This window comes from Giraffa tippelskirchi, chromosome 6 (genome assembly GCF_054371585.1).
Source record: "Giraffa tippelskirchi isolate mGirTip1 chromosome 6, T2T-mGirTip1v1.2.pri, whole genome shotgun sequence".
Taxonomy (NCBI): domain Eukaryota; kingdom Metazoa; phylum Chordata; class Mammalia; order Artiodactyla; family Giraffidae; genus Giraffa; species Giraffa tippelskirchi.
In genome coordinates, this window is record NC_137280.1 from 124,879,930 (window position 1) to 124,900,244 (window position 20,315).

At 47.0% G+C, this 20,315-nt stretch overlaps 3 protein-coding genes across 10 annotated transcripts; 1 reads left to right on the forward strand and 2 right to left on the reverse strand.

Annotated features, from left to right (window-relative positions):
- Positions 1 to 251: 251 nt before the first annotated feature.
- On the forward strand, positions 252 to 4,871 carry WDR55 (WD repeat domain 55). 2 transcript variants are annotated; one of them, XM_081501040.1, is made up of 7 exons: positions 252 to 530; positions 3,067 to 3,167; positions 3,252 to 3,339; positions 3,419 to 3,622; positions 3,720 to 3,819; positions 3,907 to 4,076; positions 4,158 to 4,871. In XM_081501040.1, exons 1-7 carry the CDS (start codon positions 340 to 342, stop codon positions 4,474 to 4,476), a joined length of 1,173 nt encoding a protein of 390 aa, XP_081357166.1. In that variant the 5' UTR covers positions 252 to 339; the 3' UTR covers positions 4,477 to 4,871. The 2 variants fall into 2 exon arrangements, with proteins under 2 accessions (XP_081357166.1, XP_081357167.1); XM_081501041.1 differs by having other exon boundaries at positions 3,443 to 3,622.
- Positions 4,700 to 7,890, reverse strand: DND1 (DND microRNA-mediated repression inhibitor 1). The gene is made up of 4 exons (XM_081501044.1): positions 7,860 to 7,890; positions 7,640 to 7,757; positions 6,772 to 7,233; positions 4,700 to 5,639 (listed from the first exon to the last, which is right to left on the reverse strand). Exons 1-4 carry the CDS (start codon positions 7,881 to 7,883, stop codon positions 5,176 to 5,178), a joined length of 1,068 nt encoding a protein of 355 aa, XP_081357170.1. The 5' UTR covers positions 7,884 to 7,890; the 3' UTR covers positions 4,700 to 5,175.
- Positions 7,891 to 8,292: 402 nt separating this feature from the next.
- HARS1 (histidyl-tRNA synthetase 1) lies at positions 8,293 to 20,296 on the reverse strand. Of its 7 annotated transcripts, none has more exons than XM_081501017.1 (13): positions 20,145 to 20,296; positions 19,784 to 19,873; positions 15,311 to 15,430; positions 13,752 to 13,847; positions 13,047 to 13,112; positions 12,257 to 12,364; positions 12,007 to 12,105; positions 11,686 to 11,779; positions 11,373 to 11,500; positions 11,034 to 11,276; positions 9,369 to 9,485; positions 9,034 to 9,180; positions 8,293 to 8,711 (listed from the first exon to the last, which is right to left on the reverse strand). In XM_081501017.1, the coding sequence occupies exons 1-13, from the start codon at positions 20,232 to 20,234 to the stop codon at positions 8,640 to 8,642; spliced, it is 1,470 nt and encodes a 489-aa protein (XP_081357143.1). In that variant the 5' UTR covers positions 20,235 to 20,296; the 3' UTR covers positions 8,293 to 8,639. The 7 variants fall into 7 exon arrangements, with proteins under 7 accessions (XP_081357143.1, XP_081357142.1, XP_081357148.1 ...); XM_081501016.1 differs by having other exon boundaries at positions 12,987 to 13,112; XM_081501022.1 differs by lacking the exon at positions 15,311 to 15,430.
- Positions 20,297 to 20,315: the final 19 nt, after the last annotated feature.

Genomic DNA, 20,315 nt, shown 5'->3' on the forward strand with positions numbered 1-20,315 from the left:
GGAGGCAGTACCAAACTGTCAGCCTGGATCAGGAAAACGCAGTTCCCATCTCCAGGTGAAGTGGCCAAGGAGGGGGTTGACGGTTGTGCTGTGTAGCCAGCCCACAACTCTCCATTGCAACGCATGGAAGTACTGGGCTTAAGCGGCCGGGCTCCTCCGTTCGTTTCCCAATTACCAGCCGAGTCCGGCCCCGCCTCTTCCGGGTTACGGAGAACGCCTAAACGCCACTTCCTGCCCAGCCCCTCAACCCTGAAGCGGTTCCCTGGGACTTTTCTACCGCTGTGTAGTTGGTTCTTGGGTTCACTTCCCGGCTCCTTGGCGGCTCAGGTCATCTGGTGCATGGACCGCAAGTGCGAGGAGAGGCCCGAGGAGGATGGGAGCGACGAGGAGGATACCGACTCCACCGAAGCCCCAGCCCGGATCCGGGACACTCCAGAAGATATCGTCCTGGAGGCTCCGGCTAGTGGGCTGGCGTTCCATCCGGCCCGCGACCTCCTGGCAGCGGGGGACGTGGACGGGGACGTGTTCGTGTAAGTGCGGGGCAGAGATGGGGGCGTGAAGAGTGTAGTGGGCCTAGGGCTGCTCAGTCTGGAAGCTCCTCAGGAATGGAGCTGGGATGAGGAAAGAAAGTTACAGGGAGATTAAGTTTACAAGACTCAAATCTTGTCCAGTTCGTTTAATAACGTTCGGCTTTAAGCAGGTTACCACACAAATCTCTTAAAAGAACTGAAAGAGTGGCTGGAATGCCGTGACAGAGCCCGGACAAGCAGGTGAACAAGTAGGCCTTAAGGACACTTACTTCCCACCGAAATATGTATTGATTCTGAAACAGGACCAGCTGGGCCCCCTGCTTTCCCTTCTTGCCCACTTTAACTGATCTTTTAAAAACACAGATACGACCCCTTCACTTCCTTGATTAAAACCCTTCAATAGTTTACTTTTGTTTTTAGGATTTAGATTCCTTATCTGGTTAAGGGCCTTGACCTTCTGGCCGTTGTTCAGATGTTTTGCTTTCTGTGCTTATTCATTGTTACCTTTTAAAAAATGCACCTTGAAGGCTCAGCTCCTTTGCACATGTTATCTTTCTGCCTGGAATTTCCCTCTCTTGCACCTATTGTCCCAGAGTTCTCAGCATCTCCTCACTCTTCCAAGGTGATGCGGACTAAATTAGATTACCTGTTAGATGCTGCCTTGGCACCAGATACCTTTTCCTCCTAAACTGCATAATGATGTGTAATCTGTGGAATAATTTGAATGCTGTCTCCTCCACTAAAAAAAAATTTTTTAACTTTTTTGACCTCGCCCCACAGTAAAAATACCTTTTATGTTTTGTGTGGTGCACTTTGATATTTTCTGGTTTATTTTATCCTATTGTAATTGTGGGCATACAGAAAATGCTGACTGCAACTCACTAATGGGTCACGACTGGAGTTTGAAATACAGTGTTCTGGAGTGTAGGGTGCAGGCTGTTTAGTTCTCATTATGTCTGCTGCTACTAGCCCAGGGTGAGTGCTCAATACATGTTTGCTTTTTGAATAAAAAATACAAGCTGGAAGCAGTGAAAAGCCATTGAAGGCCCTAACCAGGAGAGTTGTTCTATCAGATTTACTTAATGAATTTAAATCCCAAACCCCTCATTAGCTACAGTGTCCTTCCGCAAGTTAAATTTTTTATCTTTGAAAATGGGAACAATGGGGTATTCCCTGGCTGTCCAGTGGTTAGGACTTGGAGCTTTCTCTGCCAGGGTCCCAGTTTCTATCCCTGATTGGGAAACTAAGGTCTCGCAAGCTGAGTGGCGCAGCCAGAAAAAAACAAAATGAGAACAATAATACTTATTTTGTAGAGAGGTTGACTATTTCTGTCCATGTTTACAGTGTCAGGTACTTGGGAATCACCTTTCTTCATACCCCTCATGGCTTCTGTTTGTCTCCTTTTCCTACCCTCAGCCACTGCCTTCTGGAGGCCTTGAAGTTAACTCATGACCATTCCAGAGAGGTTCCTTTTGCCCAAAGAATTCAATTCAGACTTCTGTTTGGCCTGCATGATTGTCTTAAGCCCAGTTCAGCACATCTTTCAAGATTTAACCATACCTCTCTTGCCACTTGAACTCTCCTCATCCCTTTATTCTGCCCTGGGAAGGACATCAGCATCTGTCTCGAGCCCCTTGTTCTCTGCCAGATGAACTACTTATTCTTCATGATCCAACTCAGGTGTTATCAACGTGGTTAGCTTTCCAAGCTACCCTTCCAAGGTATTCATTCAGCCTGTGAATATTTATTAAGCAGCTTTTTCATGTCAGGCACTGGGACAGAGCATTTATTGGACCCTTTTTGAAGATCTGCTGAGGCAGGCACTGTGGATAATCTCTGGACAGGTACTTGCTTCAAAGCTGAGCTTACAGGCTGGTACCTCTCTATTCTCCCTTTTCATCCTACCACTATTTTAGCATGTGGTCACAATGTGCTATAATTAATTGTGGCTTCCCTTAGCTCCCCTGGGCTTCTATGGTGGCTCAGACGGTGAAGAATATGCCTGCAGTGCAGGAGACTTGGGTTTGATCCCTGGGTGAGAAGGATCCTGGAGAAGGGAATGGGTACCCACTCCAGTACTCCTGCCTGGAGAATTCCATGGACAGAGGAACCTGGCAGGCTACAGTCCATGGGATCAAGGAGTTGTACATGACTGAATGGCTAACACTTTCACACTTAGCTCCCATAGACCTGCAGTGTAAGATCCCTGTCTTTATTAATCTTTACATTTTCAACCTCTGGCCTGTTCTTCTGTTGTTGGTTTTGGACTTCCAGAGTGATTCAGACCTAATCTTTCCCCCGGCTAGTGTTTCCAAAGATGAAGAGGGACAAGGGTGGAATGAGGTCCCAAAACATACATTGAGTGAAAAAAAGATCTAACATTTGAAGCTCACTGCAAGTGGGAAAATGGGATGGTAAACTCCTTGGGCTTGGAGGTGTACAATCAGTAACTCCTAGGTAGATGGAAAGTCGGCTAGTTGGTCCTACACTGCCAGGTGAGGTCTGGGGTCATTCATTGTTCTTCCATTCTCCCCAGCTTTTCCTACTCCTGCCAAGAGGGAGAAACCAAGGAGCTCTGGTCCTCAGGTCACCACCTCAAGTCCTGCCGAGCTGTTGTCTTCTCTGAAGATGGGCAGAGTGAGTATTGGGAAAGGGTGCCAGCAATGTGGTGGTGGGAAGGGAGCAATGAACAGTACCATGACCTGGGTGTTTGCCCCCTAGAACTTGTTACTGTCTCCAAGGACAAAGCCATCCATTTTCTAGATGTGGAGCTGGGCCAACTGGAAAGACGCATTTCCAAGGCTCATGGGTAAGGGGAAGCCGATTGTGTGTTGAGATAAAGGGTAAGGATTGATCGGTACATCCCTACTGGGACTAAGGTGCTCCAGGAAGTTCTGTATCTATGTCTCTAGTGCCCCCATCAACAGTCTGCTGCTGGTGGATGAGAATGTTCTGGCCACTGGGGATGATACAGGTGGCATCCGCCTCTGGGACCAAAGGAAGGAGGGCCCCTTAATGGATATGCGGCAGCATGAGGAGTACGTTGCTGACATGGCTCTGGATCCCGCCAAGAAGCTGCTGCTGACAGCCAGGTACAGCTTCAAAGCTGTGTCCCACCCCTTTTCCTATATTACATGTCTCCCTCAGTGAGTACCTCCAGCCAAGCCTACTGCTTTGCTATCTCTACAGCGGAGATGGCTGCCTCGGTGTCTTCAACATCAAGCGACGCCGGTTTGAGTTGCTTTCTGAGCCCCAATCTGGAGACCTCACCTCTGTCACACTTATGAAAGTACAACTGGGTTGGGTGGGATGAGGGTGTGATAGGGACTTGATCTGATGTGGCTCCACAAACATGTTTTGCCCTGTTTCCCTGCAGTATGGGAAAAAGGTGGCATGTGGCTCCAGTGAAGGTACCATCTACCTCTTCAACTGGGATGGCTTTGGGGCCACAAGTGACCGCTTTGCCTTGAGAGCTGAGTCCATCGACTGCATGGTTCCGGTGACGGAGAGTCTGCTCTGTACTGGTTCTACTGATGGGGTCATCAGGTGAGAGAAACCAGATGGCCCTCAAGTCATAGGAGGGGCAGACCTAACAAACCCATACTCAACACTTTTCTTTCTGCCCAGGGCTGTCAACATTCTGCCAAACAGAGTGGTGGGCAGTGTGGGCCAGCATGCTGAGGAGCCTGTAGAGAAGCTAGCTCTCTCCCACTGTGGCCACTTCCTGGCCAGCAGTGGCCATGACCAGCGACTCAAGTTTTGGGACATGGCCCAGCTGCGGGCTGTGGTGGTGGATGACTACCGCCGACGTAAGAAAAAGGGAGGACCCCTGCGGGCTCTGAGCAGCAAGGCCTGGAGCACTGATGACTTCTTTGCAGGACTGAGGGAAGAGGGAGAGGATGCCACAACTCTGGAGGAGGAGGAGAGTGAGGATGACAGTGACTGAAGGGATGAGCTGAAACTCAGGATGGGCTTTCAGTGGACAAAAGTCTTATTTTCTGGGTTGGACCCCTAGAGAGCTGGGAACTGAAAATATCCTATTGTGCAACACAAGAGGATGCTTGGGATCAGCACATTGCTGTGAGGAAGTACTGGCTTTGTAGCATCTGCTCACTCCGCCAGAGTGAGACAAAGCCCACAGTTGGGGCAAGACAGCACGGACACAGGTATACACTAACCAGGGGTTTAATATAAATACAACCAGCACAGAAGAATTCAAAACTGTACATACACCAAAACTACAACACCAAGTGGTGGGGGCAAAGGCAGATGTTTGACCCTTTGGCTCCACCAGCCCTCAAATAAAAACTTCAACAAAGAATACAAAACAAGAAAATAAAAGGCAAAGATTCATACTAAGCTATGGGAGGAGGAGAGAGGGTTTGTGTTTGTGTGTGTGTGAGTGTGTGAGTGTGACACAGAACACCTTGGGGTCAGATGAAACCCCAGAATGGGAGAAGGGAAGTTCCCTCACAACTTTGGCCAAACCTGAGCTGCCCCCAGGGATTCTGGGCCCTGCCCCAGCTGGGAGGCTGTGTCAGGTCTAGGGCAGGGCCCATGCTTCTCCCCTTCTTGGGATCAGATAGTGGCTGCCCAGGCCTGCTGGGCCGGGTGCTGACACAGGCTGCCTGTGGAGAGGATAAGGTCACTGCTGAACCATGGTACCTCCTGCCTCAGCCCCAGTAGACCAAAGGAGGCTGGCCCTGGACTCACTCATTGCCTCCAGTAGCCGTGCAGATACTGCATCCTTAGCCACTTCATGCCCATCCTGCCCATCTGGGGCAAGCACAACCCAGATGAGGCCACTGAAGGGCACTGGATGCCCAGGGATCACCACCTGGTACCAGAAGCGGTGCCAGCCAGCGGGACCTGTGCCCAAACACTTGGTGAGGAACACTGGGCTGCCCAGCTTCATCCGTTGGCACAGCAGCTGCAGGGCAACCTGAGACCCTTGGAACTCGAGCCCCTGGTCCCTGGCCAGGGCTAATCGGCTGCCCTCTGGCTGTAGGCACTGTAGCGAGGGAACCATGAGCTGCTGGCGGAGTCGTTGCTTCAGGTCTGGCTTAAGCCACTCCACAGCCACCTGTTCTCCACAGAGATGGGACTGCCCTGCAGGAAAAAGGCAGAAACAGGGTAGGTCTAAGCCCTGGGCCCAAACTCCCAGACTCTTGAGTCCTTTGGAGTCACTCTTTTTAATCTGTTAGTTGGTCAGTGGTGTCCAACTCTTTGTGACCCCATGGACTACAGCCCACCAGGCTCCTCTGTCCACAGAATTCTCTAGGCAAAGATACTGGAGTGGGTTGCCATGTCCTTCTCCAGAGAATCTTCCCGACCCAGGAATTGAACCTGGGTCTCCTGCACTTCAGGCAGATTCTTTATTGTCTGAGCCACCAGGGAAGCCCCTGGAGTCACATAAGCCTATTTAATTTCTAACCTCCCCATTTCCTGGTGGTGGTACCCAAGTGTGCATGGGTGTGTGCTTGGTTGTGTCTGGTTCTTTGCAACCCCATCGACTGTAGTACGGCAGGCTCCTCTTTCCAAGGGATTTCCCAGGCAATACTGGAGTGGTGGTCATCTCTTCCTCCAGGGGATCTTGCTGAACCAGGGATCAAACTCCTGTCTCTTGTGTCTCCAGCACTGGCAGTTGGATTCTTTTACCACTGAGCCACCAGGGAACCCTGTGACCCCAGGCAACTTAAATTTAACTTCTCTAGGCTTCACTGTGTTTCTTTACAAAGGAACCTAATAACTGCTACCTTCTAAGTTCCCCTGGGGTACTGGTTGATTGCAGGCTTTGTCTACCTCATAACCATCACAATAGCTAAACTTTACCATGAATACTTGACAAGAACTTGCCAAGAACAAGAGAATGCTAAAAGCTGCTTAATTATTCTCAGACTCAGGAAGCAGGTTCTACAATGTGTAAAAAGTAAGCTCAGTTGATTGCCTCCGGCAAGTCAATTTTTCTTAAACCAGTCTCCAATCTCAAGAGGGACAACGTTCTATTTCATTAAGGTGTGGAGGGTCAGGAGATAATGCGTGGAAAGTGTTACGTTTAGTTCATTGATAGCTGGTAGGACCAGTGGAAATACAAAAACGTGAGGTCAAATAGTCTGTCTCAAACTTGACTCTAAGTTCTCGCAGCTTTAACCCGCTTTGCTGAACTATGCTGACCTGTAGAGGTAAAGTGCCCGGCATAAAGTGCTCCCAACCAGCGGTCCCCCGCAGTCTCCAGTCCTACCTTCCACCAGGGCCTTTTTGGCCATGGCTGCGGCCCGGTGCGAGCTGAACTTGAGCAGTGCGATCTGTGCGGGCGTCGGTCCGGGGCTGGGCAGCAGCAACGCCTCCTGCAGGCCGGGTCCCAGGGGCTGCAGCGCGCGGAGCAGCGCACGGTGGCTCAGGCCCGGCGGCAGCCCGTCCACGCTCAGCTCGCACTTTTCAGTGCTGCGGCACACGAGTAGCGGGCAGGACGGCCGCAGCAGGTGGTTGTGCAGCGTGGCGATGGCGGCCTGGGCGCCGCGCCGCGAGCTGTAGCGGGCGTAAGCGAAGCCGCGGTTCAGGCCGCTGAAGGTCATCATCAGACGAAACTCGTAGAGACGGCCCACGCGCTGGAACAGTGGGATCAGCTGGTGCTCGTACACGTCCTGGGGCAGCCGCCCGATAAACACCTCCGACCCGGCCGGCGGAGGACTGCCCACCCATCCTGGGAGAAGAGGGTGGGGAAGAGCACCGTCATCCAACCGGATAGATAGTTCCTGGGTCGGGGTCCAGGGACCGAGCGCGTGAGGGAGTATGTGTGCACACGTCTGTGAAACGGGTAAGACACCCATACTCCTCCGGGTCGTCGGCATAATCGAGTGACTGAATTACCAATGGGACTGGCACCTTAAAACTAGACTTGCTCCCTTCCTCGAGGGGGCGGGTGGGTGGGAAGACAGATTATAATTTCATCTGCTGGGGGGTGGGGTGGGGTGTAACGGGTAGTTTGGGGTTTCTGAAACTCCGAGTGGAGCCTCGGGGGCAGGCCCCTCCCTCCCCCGAACGCGGCGAGTCGGGGCCGTAGAACCTGGCTTAGCCCCCTAGCAGGCACACGGCTGGGACGACCTTACCTGGGGGTGGCCCGCCATACTTTCTCTGCCCGTTCACCTGCACCAGCCGGATGCCCGTCTCCCTGACCCACGCCTCCAAAGCCGCCTTGTTCTCGGGATTCACCCTCTCACACCACAGCTGAGGGGAAAAGGGTGGGTTGGAATGGCGGACTGCCGCGTCCGTCCCCGTCTCGCCAGTGATGCTCAGGGTTCATCGACCCTCTAGTAGCCAACCACTTACCTCACATTCCCGTTTGGACTGCATGGCTTCCCAGCAGGCTCACTCGTGCCCCCTTTATAAGCTTCTCCCTATCTGCCTATCTGGAAGCTTCCCTACCCCACCACCCCCCAAGCTCTCATTGGCTCTGAGCATGACCCCGCCCACCAAGGGGGTGGGGTATCTGCCGAACTTGCGCCGCTCGAACCTCGCACCCGCAGGTGAAAGCTAGAGACCCTAGCAAGTGGGTCTGCAGACAGCTCTACCTCTTTAGAAATGGCTTGCAGACTGGAGGCTACCTACAGGTGAGAACGTCCAGGATACCCTCCACCCTGCAGAAGAGCCCATGTGGGCTACTGTTAAGTGTCTCTCCCCATTTTCTACCGATGAAGTGGTCGCAGTGGGAGACCCAGACTGACAAGGAAGGCAGGGCTAGGCGGTAGTGACACAGGCAGGCTCCAGTGCTTGAGGCATTTTATTGGACCTTCCAAGGCTGGTTGTGGGGAGCGTTCCCTCCACCTGGTTGTAGGGCTCTGCAGAAGAGACCATCTTGCGCCAGGTCCCTGTAGCCCAGGGACACAGGCAGGACTAAGCCCCCAGAGCCATATGGAAAATGGTATAGTACCTGACCATTTTTTCTGTGATTACAAATAAAATAATCATAATATAAATAAAGTCTCTGTTCTGACCACTTTTCAGATCTTCCTGTTGGGACAGAAATGTGCAAAGCTGTTGAAGTAGGTATGCAGAGTCTTATCTTAGTCTTAAATAGTGTCAGTCCCACTTTCTGATAGTTTGCTCAACTCAGCAGATGCAAAGGGGCTGGCTTGTTCTCCTTTTGATTTCCTCCACAAGGTCTTCTCTTCGGATGTCCACCTGGCCAGGAAGGAAGGACAAGGTGGTATGAGCATCTTGTGTTCCACTGCTGAGCCCCCATGTCTTCCTCTAGTCATCAGGCCTGGCTCTCCTGGGAGCAGGAACCCAATCAAACACGTCAGGGGAGACAGTGCTTACTGGGGAAGCCAGAGAGACAAAGAGTATGTGGGGATGGAGAACATAAGCATAGTATCATGCTACCCCCTTAGTCCTTTAGGGGGCTAATATGAATGCCAGGCTTTTGCTCAGGTCTTGAATGGGCCGCAGTGTCCAGAAATGGCATTCATTCCATGTCCCTCCCCCTTCCTGCCCACCTACTTACCTCTTCCCTGCTGGCCACCGAGCGCAGCTTGATGACCCCATCCTTGAGTTCTTGCTCACCAATGATGGCCACCAGTGGGATGCCTGCCTCCTCACAGTATTGCAGCTGATTCAGTAACTTGGGGTTCTTTTTGTAGAGCAGTTCTGCCTGCAGGGGACCAGGGAATAAAAAAGGCTGGCTTCTGCAGTCCTCAGGGACAACCTTCTTGGGGCCCCTCGCTCTGCTCTTCACCCCAAGAAATCATAGCATTGGCAGGGCCGCTATGGACAAGCTTTTATTTCATGTGTGTCCAGCATTCCCAAATGTGCTGCTACCCGGGGGCTTGCCTCCTCTACCTTGATCCCAGCATCCCATAACTCTGAGACGAGCTTCAGTCTCTCTTCCAGCAGCTTCTTCTGTGCGGATGCCACAAGCACCTGTGTCTCTGTGGTCCGTACCTTCTCCTCCAAGGCCTAGAAAAGAGTTAAAGAGCTGAGCTACCCTTTACAACACCTTCAGTGAGCAAACAGAGCAGGCTCTTGTCAGAATTCTGAGAACAGGGCCCAACTCCATCAGGGCAGGCTAGTCTTTTCTCATCTAACAATTGGGCAAAAAGTAGCTCTTAGAAGAATAAGAAATGAACTGAGTGGCTTGTGCATATGACTTGCCAGAATAAATAATGGAGGGTAAAGGTAGCTTTTAAAGGAAATGGCAACCCACTCCAGTATTCTTGCCTGGAGAATTCCATGGACTGTGGAGCCTGGCGGGCTACAGTCCATGGGGTCGCAAAGAGTCGGACACAACTGAGTGACTAAGCACACACAAAGGTAGCTTATGTACAGTTTATGAACAAGCTTATATCCATCTACTATCTTGTGGATCCATCATAAGGAAGTGATATTCTGTGCTCACACGGGCAATCCAATCACCCCTAGCAGTTCTGGTACTGACAGTCAAGAGACTGTCTCTTACACTAAAGCCATAGGAGGGGTGTGGATGGAGGGGAGAAAGAATGCTGCTGCTGCCTGTTTCTTTTTATGGAAAACTATTTCTGTTGTTCTTACAATTTAAGCTGCCTGTTGGAACAGTGACTTCAATTGAAAAACAGTGACCTCAAGAAAAGGATGGGAGCAGTGGGAAGGTTACTTAAGAACAGTAGCAACAGAAGTGGGCCTGAGGCCACGAAGGGCTTTCCTCATATTACTGTAGGTGCTGGAGAGTCACGATAGCCATCTGAAGGATCCCAGAGCCTCAGATACATGCTTCCCACTTAGAGATAGTATCAGAGTGGTTGGGGACAAGACTGGAGTTAAGACTGCCTGCATTCAAATTCTGACTGTGCCACTTAAACCTTTGGCAAATTATTTGATCTATGATCTTCAGTTTACTTGTCTGAAAAATGTAAATAATAAAAGTAGCTACCCTCTTGGGCTTCCCTCATAGCTGCTGGTAAAGAATCTGCCTGCAATACAGGAGACCTGGGTTCGATTCCTGGGTTGGGAAGATCTCCTGGAGAAGGAAATGGCAACCCACTCCAGTATTCTTGCCTGGAGAATCCCATGGACAGAGGAGCCTGGGAGGCCACAGTCCATAGGGTCACAAGAATCAGACATGACTTCGCAACTAAACTACTACTACTACCCTCAGAAGGCTGTTTAAGAAGTTTTTTAGACAGTGCGTGAAAAGCACTAAGCACAGTGCCCAAGCACAGAGTAGTAAAATGTTAAGTATTCTGTATAATGAGAAAGATCCAGGTCTTTAGATATATTGGCCTAGATTTCTGACAGCTCTGAGCAAAGTAGGGACCCAGAGCAAAGGATTTTGTGAAGAAAGAATGATTAAAGATCCATCAAGCTGGCCTATATTAGGGTGAGAGTCTGAAGGACAGCAACTGTCTTATCCCTTTCTTTGCAAAGATGCTCCTTGACCAGTGCAGTACTACTTCCTCCTTAGAGATCAAAGAAGATAGCTCAGGTGCCACCAGCTGCCCAGAATTTCTTCCACCCAGCCCCAAGCCCTACCTCCAGCCTCTGCTCCACGATGGAAAAGATTCGCTCTACTCCAATGCTGAGCCCCACACAGGGCACCTTGCGCCCTTTGGGATCAAACATGCCCACCAGCCCATCATAGCGCCCTCCAGCGGCCACACTGCCCACACCCAGGGGTTCTTCCCCTGCTCGGGCTGGGGGCTGTAGCAGCACCGCCTCATAGATCACCCCGGTATAGTAATCCAGTCCTCGAGCAAGGCTCAGGTCGAAGGAGATCTGGGGGGACGAGAACACAGTCAGTATCAGATGAGGATCAAGGGCCAGCCTCCAGCCCCGGAGCTCAGCTGAGGCTCCCATCCGAACCTGACTCACCTTGTCAGCAATGCCAAACAAGGTCAGATACTCAAATAGCAGCTTCAGGTCTCCCAGGCCCTCTAGGGCCTGCTTGTTCTGGGACAGTTTAGGATCCTGGAGCAGCTGTTCCACCAGGGATACTCCACCTGGGGAGACAGATCTGTGAGCCAGACTGACTGACAAGAAGAGAAAGATACATGTATGCATACACACTCATACACTCCTCTCTCTCTCCCTCTTTCTCCTATGCATGTACACATACAAAAAGAAATTTCGGCTTTAGCGTGAGGGCAGTGGGATGGCTGCTTGGGAGGCAGGCTTTGTTTCTCACCATGCTGCTGGACGTAGTCCCCAATGCGGTCAGCTACCTCAGGTGCCAGGCTCTTCTCTCCGACCATCTCATTTTTTACTTCCTCCCAGGACACCTGGGCAGACAGATATGGGTCAGGGAACCCTGGACAGCTTCCCCAGGGCAGAGCAAGTGTGAGCCCTCTTCAGGGGGTGTCTTGAGCAGAAGCTGCCTGTCAATGTATATCCTGGAGCTAATCTTCCTCTGTGGGCATAGAGGCAGGGCCCTCTCTCTCCTAATCTTTTCCATATCTCAGGGCAACATTGGCCCTGGGAAAAGAACAGTCAAGTGTTTGGTGGTTACCTTGTCCAGCTTGTCCACTGAGGAGCAGATGGTGCGGAACTTGCTGTCTGGAACACCACAGACGGCAAACATCCCATCTAAGATGCGCCGATCATTCACCTACAGTGACCCAAGGCATAGTGATAAGGAATCTCTTTACATGACCCTTGATAGTGCTGGATGCTTAGACTACTGTTCCCTCTGTACCAGGACCTTCTCCTGTGAGAGGCCAGGCCCAGCTTTGCCCCCCACAGCTCCACTCAGCTCTGACCTTGACCAGGAAGTCGCCGATCTGGAGTGAACTCAGGATCTCACACATGATCTTCAGGCACTCTGCATCAGGAATCATGGGGTCGAATTGCCCAGCAATGTCAAAATCCTGTAGGGAGAGGGGTAGTTAAGAGGTCCTCAGGGGGTTAACCTTGAGGGAGGACTCCTGGGAGCTCTGCTTTCCATGAAGGAGGCCTCATTGCACTCATGTGCAGGCCACGTTCTTCATTTTCTGTCTGTCAGCCCAGAGGAAAACCCCAGCCTTCCTGGGTCTCTTACCAGGCCTGGTTTTCTTCCCATCTACTGGCCTATTCCTTTCAATATTTTTCCTTATTTCCTTCCACTGTTGTGGGGGGAGTTACCTGGCCTCAGTCATTTTCTCTCTTCATTTAGACGCTCTGCCATCAGTCTGAATGATAGTACCTCAAATCCAATTTCCTCATCCTTTGCTGTCATCCTATCACTGTGGTTTAAAATAAAGAGCACTGGACCAAGACTTCTAGTCCTAACTTTGCCTTTCTTATCCCTATAGTCTCTTCATCTTCCTGAGCCTCAAGTTGACTCATATGTAAAATGAGGAGAATAATCCCTGTCCTGTATGTGAAAATACTAAAGAAGTCCTAGGGTTAGCATTATCTGGGGCATCTAGTTTGTTCAGGACACCATGAGTACTCAATAGGTTCTATTAGCTTGAGGGAGTGCTGTCTTACCCAGCCTGCCCCTATACTCACACATTGGTAGAATTCCCGATATCGGCCTCGGGTCATGGCTGGGTTATCCCGCCGATATACTTTTGCTATGTGGTAGCGTTTAATGTTAGTCAGTTTATTCATTGCCAAGTATCGAGCAAAAGGAACCTGATGACAAAGTTAAGGAGAATGGCCCATTTATCACAGTCTGGAAGTTGATGATCCTCACCAACAGAAGCTGGGGTCTAACCCCACCCTGTGTGGCTTAAAACCACCACCTGTAAGATTAACAGTATTTCTGAACATCAGCAAGAATCAACTCTGTTACCACAGGGGCAGCTGAAGTCTCAAAACATATTAAGGCTCTTTTCTTTTGGGGCTGTGGTGAGCACAGCAGAGGGGTGGGCAGATTGGCTGGGGAGCAGAAAGGGGGCCCTATTCAGCGATGTCTAAGCAGATGATTCTCTGACATAGCTTGGAGATAAAGGAAACAGGCTTTTGGTCAATTAAGGAGAATGCCGTCCATTAGACAGGACAAGGGAGATGTATTCTGAAGCCAGGGAATTGCTGCCAGAGTCAGAACTGGACCCTGACATAAAGCTGAGGTCTCACTCAAGATTTCAGAAGCCTTCTAAGGCTAGCTATGCTCTGTTTAGCCAAAGTCCAGTCCCTGCTTTAGAGAAAGAATTTCCCTGATTGCAAGATGCATTATATTTGATCCCACCTATGTCTAGCCGCCCTCAAACCTGAGGCTAGAAAAAGCCCCAGCCCAGTGAGGGCCAATCCATCCAAAGTTTAAAAAGATACAGTGAGGTCATATCGAAGAGACAGCAGCTCCCCACCCTGGTCCTTCAGGTCATAGATAAGCTTAGAGTCTTCTCCATACTTTCCAGTCAGTGTTTCCTGGAGAAAAAGAAATGTGATCAAAAAGATAAATACAAAAATTTAAAAGGAAGTTTTAAAAATAAAACCCCCCATTCTAACGATGACTGATTTCAACTTACACTTCCTCTAAAATTCATATATTGAACCCCTAGTCATCTCAGATTAGGGCTCTACTGGGGGATAGGGTCTTTAAAGAAGTAACTAAGCTAAAATGAGGTCATTAGGGTGAGTCCTAATCCAATAAAACTCATGTCCTTACAAAAAAAGGAAATCTGGACACAGAGGAGGGAAAACGATGTGAAGACACAGGGAGAAGACACCGTCTAAAAGCCAAGGAGAGAGACCAGAACAGATCGTTCCCTCATGATCCTTAGAAGGAACCAACAGCTTATCTTGGACTTCCAGCTTCCTGGCAATACATTTCTGTTGTTTAAGCCACCTAGTCTATGGTATTTTGTTATGGCAGCACTTGCAAAACTAATCTAGTTGGTAGAAATAGAAATGAGTACAACCATTTGATGCAGAAATTCTATCTCTGGGAATTTATCCTGTAGATAAACGCCCACTAGTACCAGACATTGTTCTAAGCCCTTTGTCTCCATCCGTGAACAAAGGCAGTCCATGCCCTCTTGGATCTTCTGAAGTAATGACAAGAGACAGGCAATACATTAATTCAAGGAAGCAAATTAACAGATAATTTCTGATAGTGATAGCTGCTTTAATGGAAATAAAATAGGTTGATATGCTAGATAAGGGTTGCTTTAGAAAAGGCATTGGAGAGGATTATTTGAGGAATGGCATTTTAGTTAAGATATGAAATGAAAATTTGTCATGTCTAATTTACTCTGAAATTAAAGTCATGCCAAGAGCTAGGGAAAAAGGGAGCTCAGGAAGAGGGAAGAGCAAGAACAAAGACCCTATGACAGACACATTTAGTATGTTCCAGGAACAGAAAAAAGACCATGGTAGCAAAGTGGACAAGGGGAAGAAGAGCATGAGATGAGAAGGGAAAGGTAGGCAGTTACTACATCATGTAGGGCCTTGTAAGCCTGAGTAAAGAGCTTAGATTTTATTATAAACGCACTGGGTTTTAAGCAGGGAGTGATGCAAAGAACTGCTTTTTAACAGAACTAGAAACCACCTCAAGGTCTATCAATAGGAGACTTGGTTGTGTATTTATCCTTTATATGTTTGATCTACTTGTATCTAGGAAACATCTTGGGTACAGGTGACACAGAATTCAGGGTAGTCTGGAGCCATAACCACTTCCACTCCTGAGAAGGGCTCTCTTTTGGAAGCTGCTGGCTGCAACCAAGGTAAATAAAAAGCAGGCCCTCTCCCTCTATGCCAGTCCCGTCCCTCTTCTCATGGAGAAAATACCAAGCTTTGTCTGCAATAAGAGAGAGGCCTTTGGGCCTCACTCCCTTGCCACCCTCTTTGTTGTTGGTATTCCCATTCTTCCACCACATAATGTCTCTCACCTTTAGTTCAAATACAGGTGTATCAATCACTTCTGCCCCATGGCGCTTGAAGCAGCTGATGATCACATCAAATACCTTTTCCCGAACTGCCATCTGCCGGGGACTATAATCTCTTGTGCCCTTGGAGTCAAAATCAGCCAGAGAACCAAGGATGCGGTTTAAAAACAAAGAACAATACAGTCTAGAAATATACAAGTATGACTTCAATGATGATGAATGAAAACTCTGTCCCAAACTTAGATTTCCCTACAGGTCACCGAGTTGTAAAACAGGTGCAAACAATTCCCTATTAACTACCACACCCATTAGCTCTCACCTTTCTAAATTTTGACCCATCTTTTACTTTGGTTCTATCTTCCAGAATTCTTGGAACTCTGTTCTCTGAGAAATTTTCCTAAACTCATTTTCTGGGATAACAAAACATTTCCCTGCCTAACAGAAAACATCTACCTGATGACAGGCATGTAAGCAACTCAAACTGGCTTAACTCATTGAATTGCAAATTTTACAAGTAATATTCTCTCCCAGCATACTTTAAAAAAAAAAATCCTAGTGAATACGATTTACCTTCAATTTGCTTCTGATAGCCCTATGACATGGACTGAGTAAATGAATTAGAACATGTTGAGAAGTTAAATCATTATTTAAGGTCACTCAGCAGGTTCATGGCAGTCAGTACTAGAATTCTGTTCTTTCAGGTCAGAACTTCTAGTTTGGGCTTTTATATGCTACTCACAAGTAGGACCTCTTTATATTCTTACTATTTACTAAGGACTCCAAAGTGGATTATTCCTATCAATATTTATCATGTTTGAAATTAAAACTGCAAACATTTAAAAATATTAATTCACTTAACAAAAAAGAAAATCCATTACATATTAACATAAATAACATTTTAGGAAAATGCAACTACTTTCCAAAACAAAAAGATTTGGTGAGAAGAGTGGCATTGAGTTACATTTTTGCAAATCTTTAATGTCTGGATTAACAGAAGCCAGCTCTATTCTCATATATGCTTTTTGCATTCAATTCTGTGGTGATATGTTGTTCTGGTTGAGTATATAAAGAAAATCTAGCCTTACAGAGATGTATAATTGTAAAAGGAGGAATATTTTAATAAACTTTTCAGCTAACTTTAGATATTCTTAAACTACACCAAAATCTGATGAGGGAAAGCTTCTTAAGGATTGGTTACAATGTGGAATCTAAAACTACATCAATGAACTTTTTACACTGTCACACTAAAATCCATTATAAGGAACACAGAATTCATAGAGACAGAAAGTAAAACAGTGCTTACCAGGAACTGGAGGGAGGGTAGAATGGGGTATCACTACCCCATTTAATGGGCAAAGAATTTTAGTTTGGTGTGGTAAAAAAGTTCTGGAGGATGAACGGTGGTGATAGTCACACAACAATATGAATGTACTTAATGCCACTGAACAGTACACCTAAAAATGGCTGAAATGGCAAATTTTATGTTATTTATATTTTACTACAATTTAAAAGGATCTATTACTCTGTCTTGTACTTGGAATGGCTGTTTTACCCAGGCATGATTTTATAACATCATGCATTGGTCATTTAGAAAATATTGATTCTTTGATAACAGTTATACAGATCTTCCAAATGTTGATATGTTTCATTATACAATATCAGAAAACCATATTTGTTCATGTCACCATAGATCTCATCAAGAAAGTTTTAAGTGTTGGGAAACTGTCAGGCTCATGGTGGAAAATAACAAGTTCTAACTTTCTCTTGAACATTTGAATTGTATTTTACTGGCAACACATACTGTTGAATGTTTCCCTTGAGGTATGAAGGTTCACGTTATTCATTTTTGTTAAAAGATCTGCCAGATATCCAAATCTTTAACACAATAGTTTATCTTTCAGTTTTTCTTTCAAATACAAAAGGTTTTCCATGAAAAAAGCAGCTAGTTCAGCTTAAAATTCATACATGGTACCAAGTATTTTTTCTATTTTGGGATGCAGCAGAAGTGCTTTATGAGTGCTTCCCATTACCTCATGTGGAGTATTAAAAAAGTGTACTCAAGGGTTAATAATAAAAATAATTTTTACTGTTTTATCAAGGACATTTTTAAGTGAAACTGAATTTTTTTTTCCTGTGAGTTTTTGAAAGTAAAGAACATAAAATGGCTATTAGTACAGCTCCATGCCAGCATCTTGATTTGTGCTAAGACACCAGCAGTTCTACACACCAGTGCTTTTGCACCTTCATTGCAAATGAAATGAAAAGGGCATGTAACATTATGAAAATAATTTTGACCAGGAAGGTCCCTTGAAAGAGTCCTTTCCCTGTAATATTGAGTTTTTTGTTAACTATGAATCACACATCAAGAAATGTATTTCAACAAACTAGAGTGGATATTAACTCTTCACTATATTCATGTTTTCTTTTAACATTATATTATGGAAATTTTCAAACACATGTTATAGAGAATAGTACACTGAACCACCGGGTATCTACTATCTCACTTAAACAACTATCAACATCTGCTATTTTTAACTAAGCCCCAACATTTTTTTCCTGCAGTATTTTAAATTAAATCCTAGATATATACTTTCATCCACAAATATTTCAGTATGATTCTCTAACATACAAAGATTAAAAAACAAAACACTGTAATACCTTTCTTACAACCAACACAACTTAAGATCAGTCCACTTAACAGCAACCCTTTAGATAGTGCCCAAACCATGCCCCAAACTATGTTTATTACTCCCAATTGTTGCAGTCATATCTTTTTATGCTTGGCTTGTTTGAATCAGATTCTAAATAACTTCATGCCTTGTACTGGGTTGATGTGTCTCATGTCTATTTAATCTGCAAAAATTTCCTTTTTTTTAAAAAAATTGTCCTTTCTTGTTGAGGAAATTGAGTCATTTTTCTGAAAGAATTTTTCTCATTTGTTAACAGTATACTTAATGTGGTCATTTAACATGTGTTCCTCCATTTCCCATATTTCCAGTAAACTGGTAGTTAGATCTGAAGACTGATTAGATTCAGGTTCAGTTGTTCTTGGCAAGAACACTTCATAGGTGGTGCTGTGTACTTCTTATTGCATCACATCTGGTGAAATATAATATCTGGTTGTCCTACTTTTAGCGATGCTAAGATTGATCATTGAGTTTAGGTGAGGCCAGCCTGATCTATCAATAAATCCTCATTAATCTTTTCACCCAATAGTTTGAATAGCTATTGATGGCTACTGCCTTGGGGTTTTACACTGTCTTTTTAATGTTTGAAATGAGTTACATGTAGAAAAGAATAGCTCAATAATTTTAGGAGACCAAAGAATTACTCTTAAAAGGTGACATCTCAACATAAGGAAGACAAATCATCTCCTACTGTGGAAGTAAATTTCACATATGTTCATTGAATACCTATTTAGTCCCAGTCACCTAGTCTCAGCCTCTCAGGTTAAATCAACCATGTGAATAATGAAAAGTCAGCAATAAATGCAATAACAGAGTATTTATGAATTGCCAAGGGTACCTAGATGATAGCTAAGTAGTCCAGTTTATAGAACTCACAGAAAGTGTCACCTGAACTGAAATCATGGAGGCTGAGCTAGCAACTTCATTCCTCTCTACTGTCCCTCTCTATTTGATTCCAGACATAAAGTCTTTTTCTAGTTCTTGGATAGTACCAAGATTCTTTCTTGCTTCAGGATTTCCCTACCCTACCTGGACCTATCTTCCTCACATTCTTCACCTGGCTGTCTCCCACTCATCTATAGATCAACTAGTCTATTATTTCCTCAGACTCTGCAGTTCTCCCTTATTTTTCTCAGAGCATCCTTTCTATGTCTTTACATAACTTAACACAACTTGTATTACATATCCATGTGTGGGATTATTTTTATTCCCAAGTCTGTTTCCATTGTAAGATGTAAGCTGTGTGTGTGTGTGTGTGTTTAGTTACTAAGTCGTGTGCAACTCTTGCAAACCCATGGACTGTAGCCCACCAGCCTCCTCTGTCCATGGGATTTCCAAGGCCAAAATACTGGAGTGGGTTGCCATTTCCTTCTCCAGGGTATCTTCCCCACCCAGGGATCGAACCAGTGTCTCCTGCATTGCAGATGAATTCTTTTATCACTGATCCACCAGGGAAGCCCAAGCTCTCTGAGGGCAGGCTATATTGTTCACCATGGTACATTCACTGCTTTGTACACTGCTAGGAACACAGTAAGCACTCAGTAAATATTTACAGAATGAAAGGAGTAGACTCCCCTAAGCACCCAGCTGGCCTAGTTTCTTCCATCACTTTGCCATCCCAGAACGACTCAGATAGAGTCCAGTCCAGCCTGGCGCCAAGAGCAACTGCTGTATCCTCTGCACCATTTCAGATCCTCCTCAGTTATCTGGTTCAGGGAGGCAGGCATATGTGTCCTTGTGAGTGGAATTAGGGACCCTCTAGGAGGCTCCTTAAGGGAATGATATTTACCTTGGGGGTTTTGAGCACAAACTTCGGTTTTCCTTCATCAGGGCCCAGCTGTGCCTTCAGTTTCAGTAGTTTTGCTACCTCCTCCTCGATCTGTGGAGGGAAAGTAGGCGCTGGACTACCACATCTGCCACTCCCTCCGCTCCCTCCATTCATTCAGTATCCCTCCCTCATCAGGATGTGGGGCATCTCTCTCTCCTAGCTTTGCTTCTCTCAAATCCTACCCCAGCTACCTCCCCACTCAGCCCGTCTTGCTATTTACTGGTCCAGTCCCTTCTTCCAGTTCCCTATCCTCTGAGCAGACCACCCCCGCTCTGTCCTCGCTGGCCTTGTTTTGTCCTTTCTCTCCCCGCCTGGGTCGTACCTGCTCGGCGCTGGCCTTCTGCTGCTTAAGGCCCCGCACACGCTCCCCCTGAACTCGCACCATATCCTCCATCGCCGCACGATCGGCCATAGTGGCTGCCAACTGGAGCTGACGGCTGGCTAGATAGGCTGCGGTGGCCACAGCCTCGACTCGGAGGACTTCCGGATATCG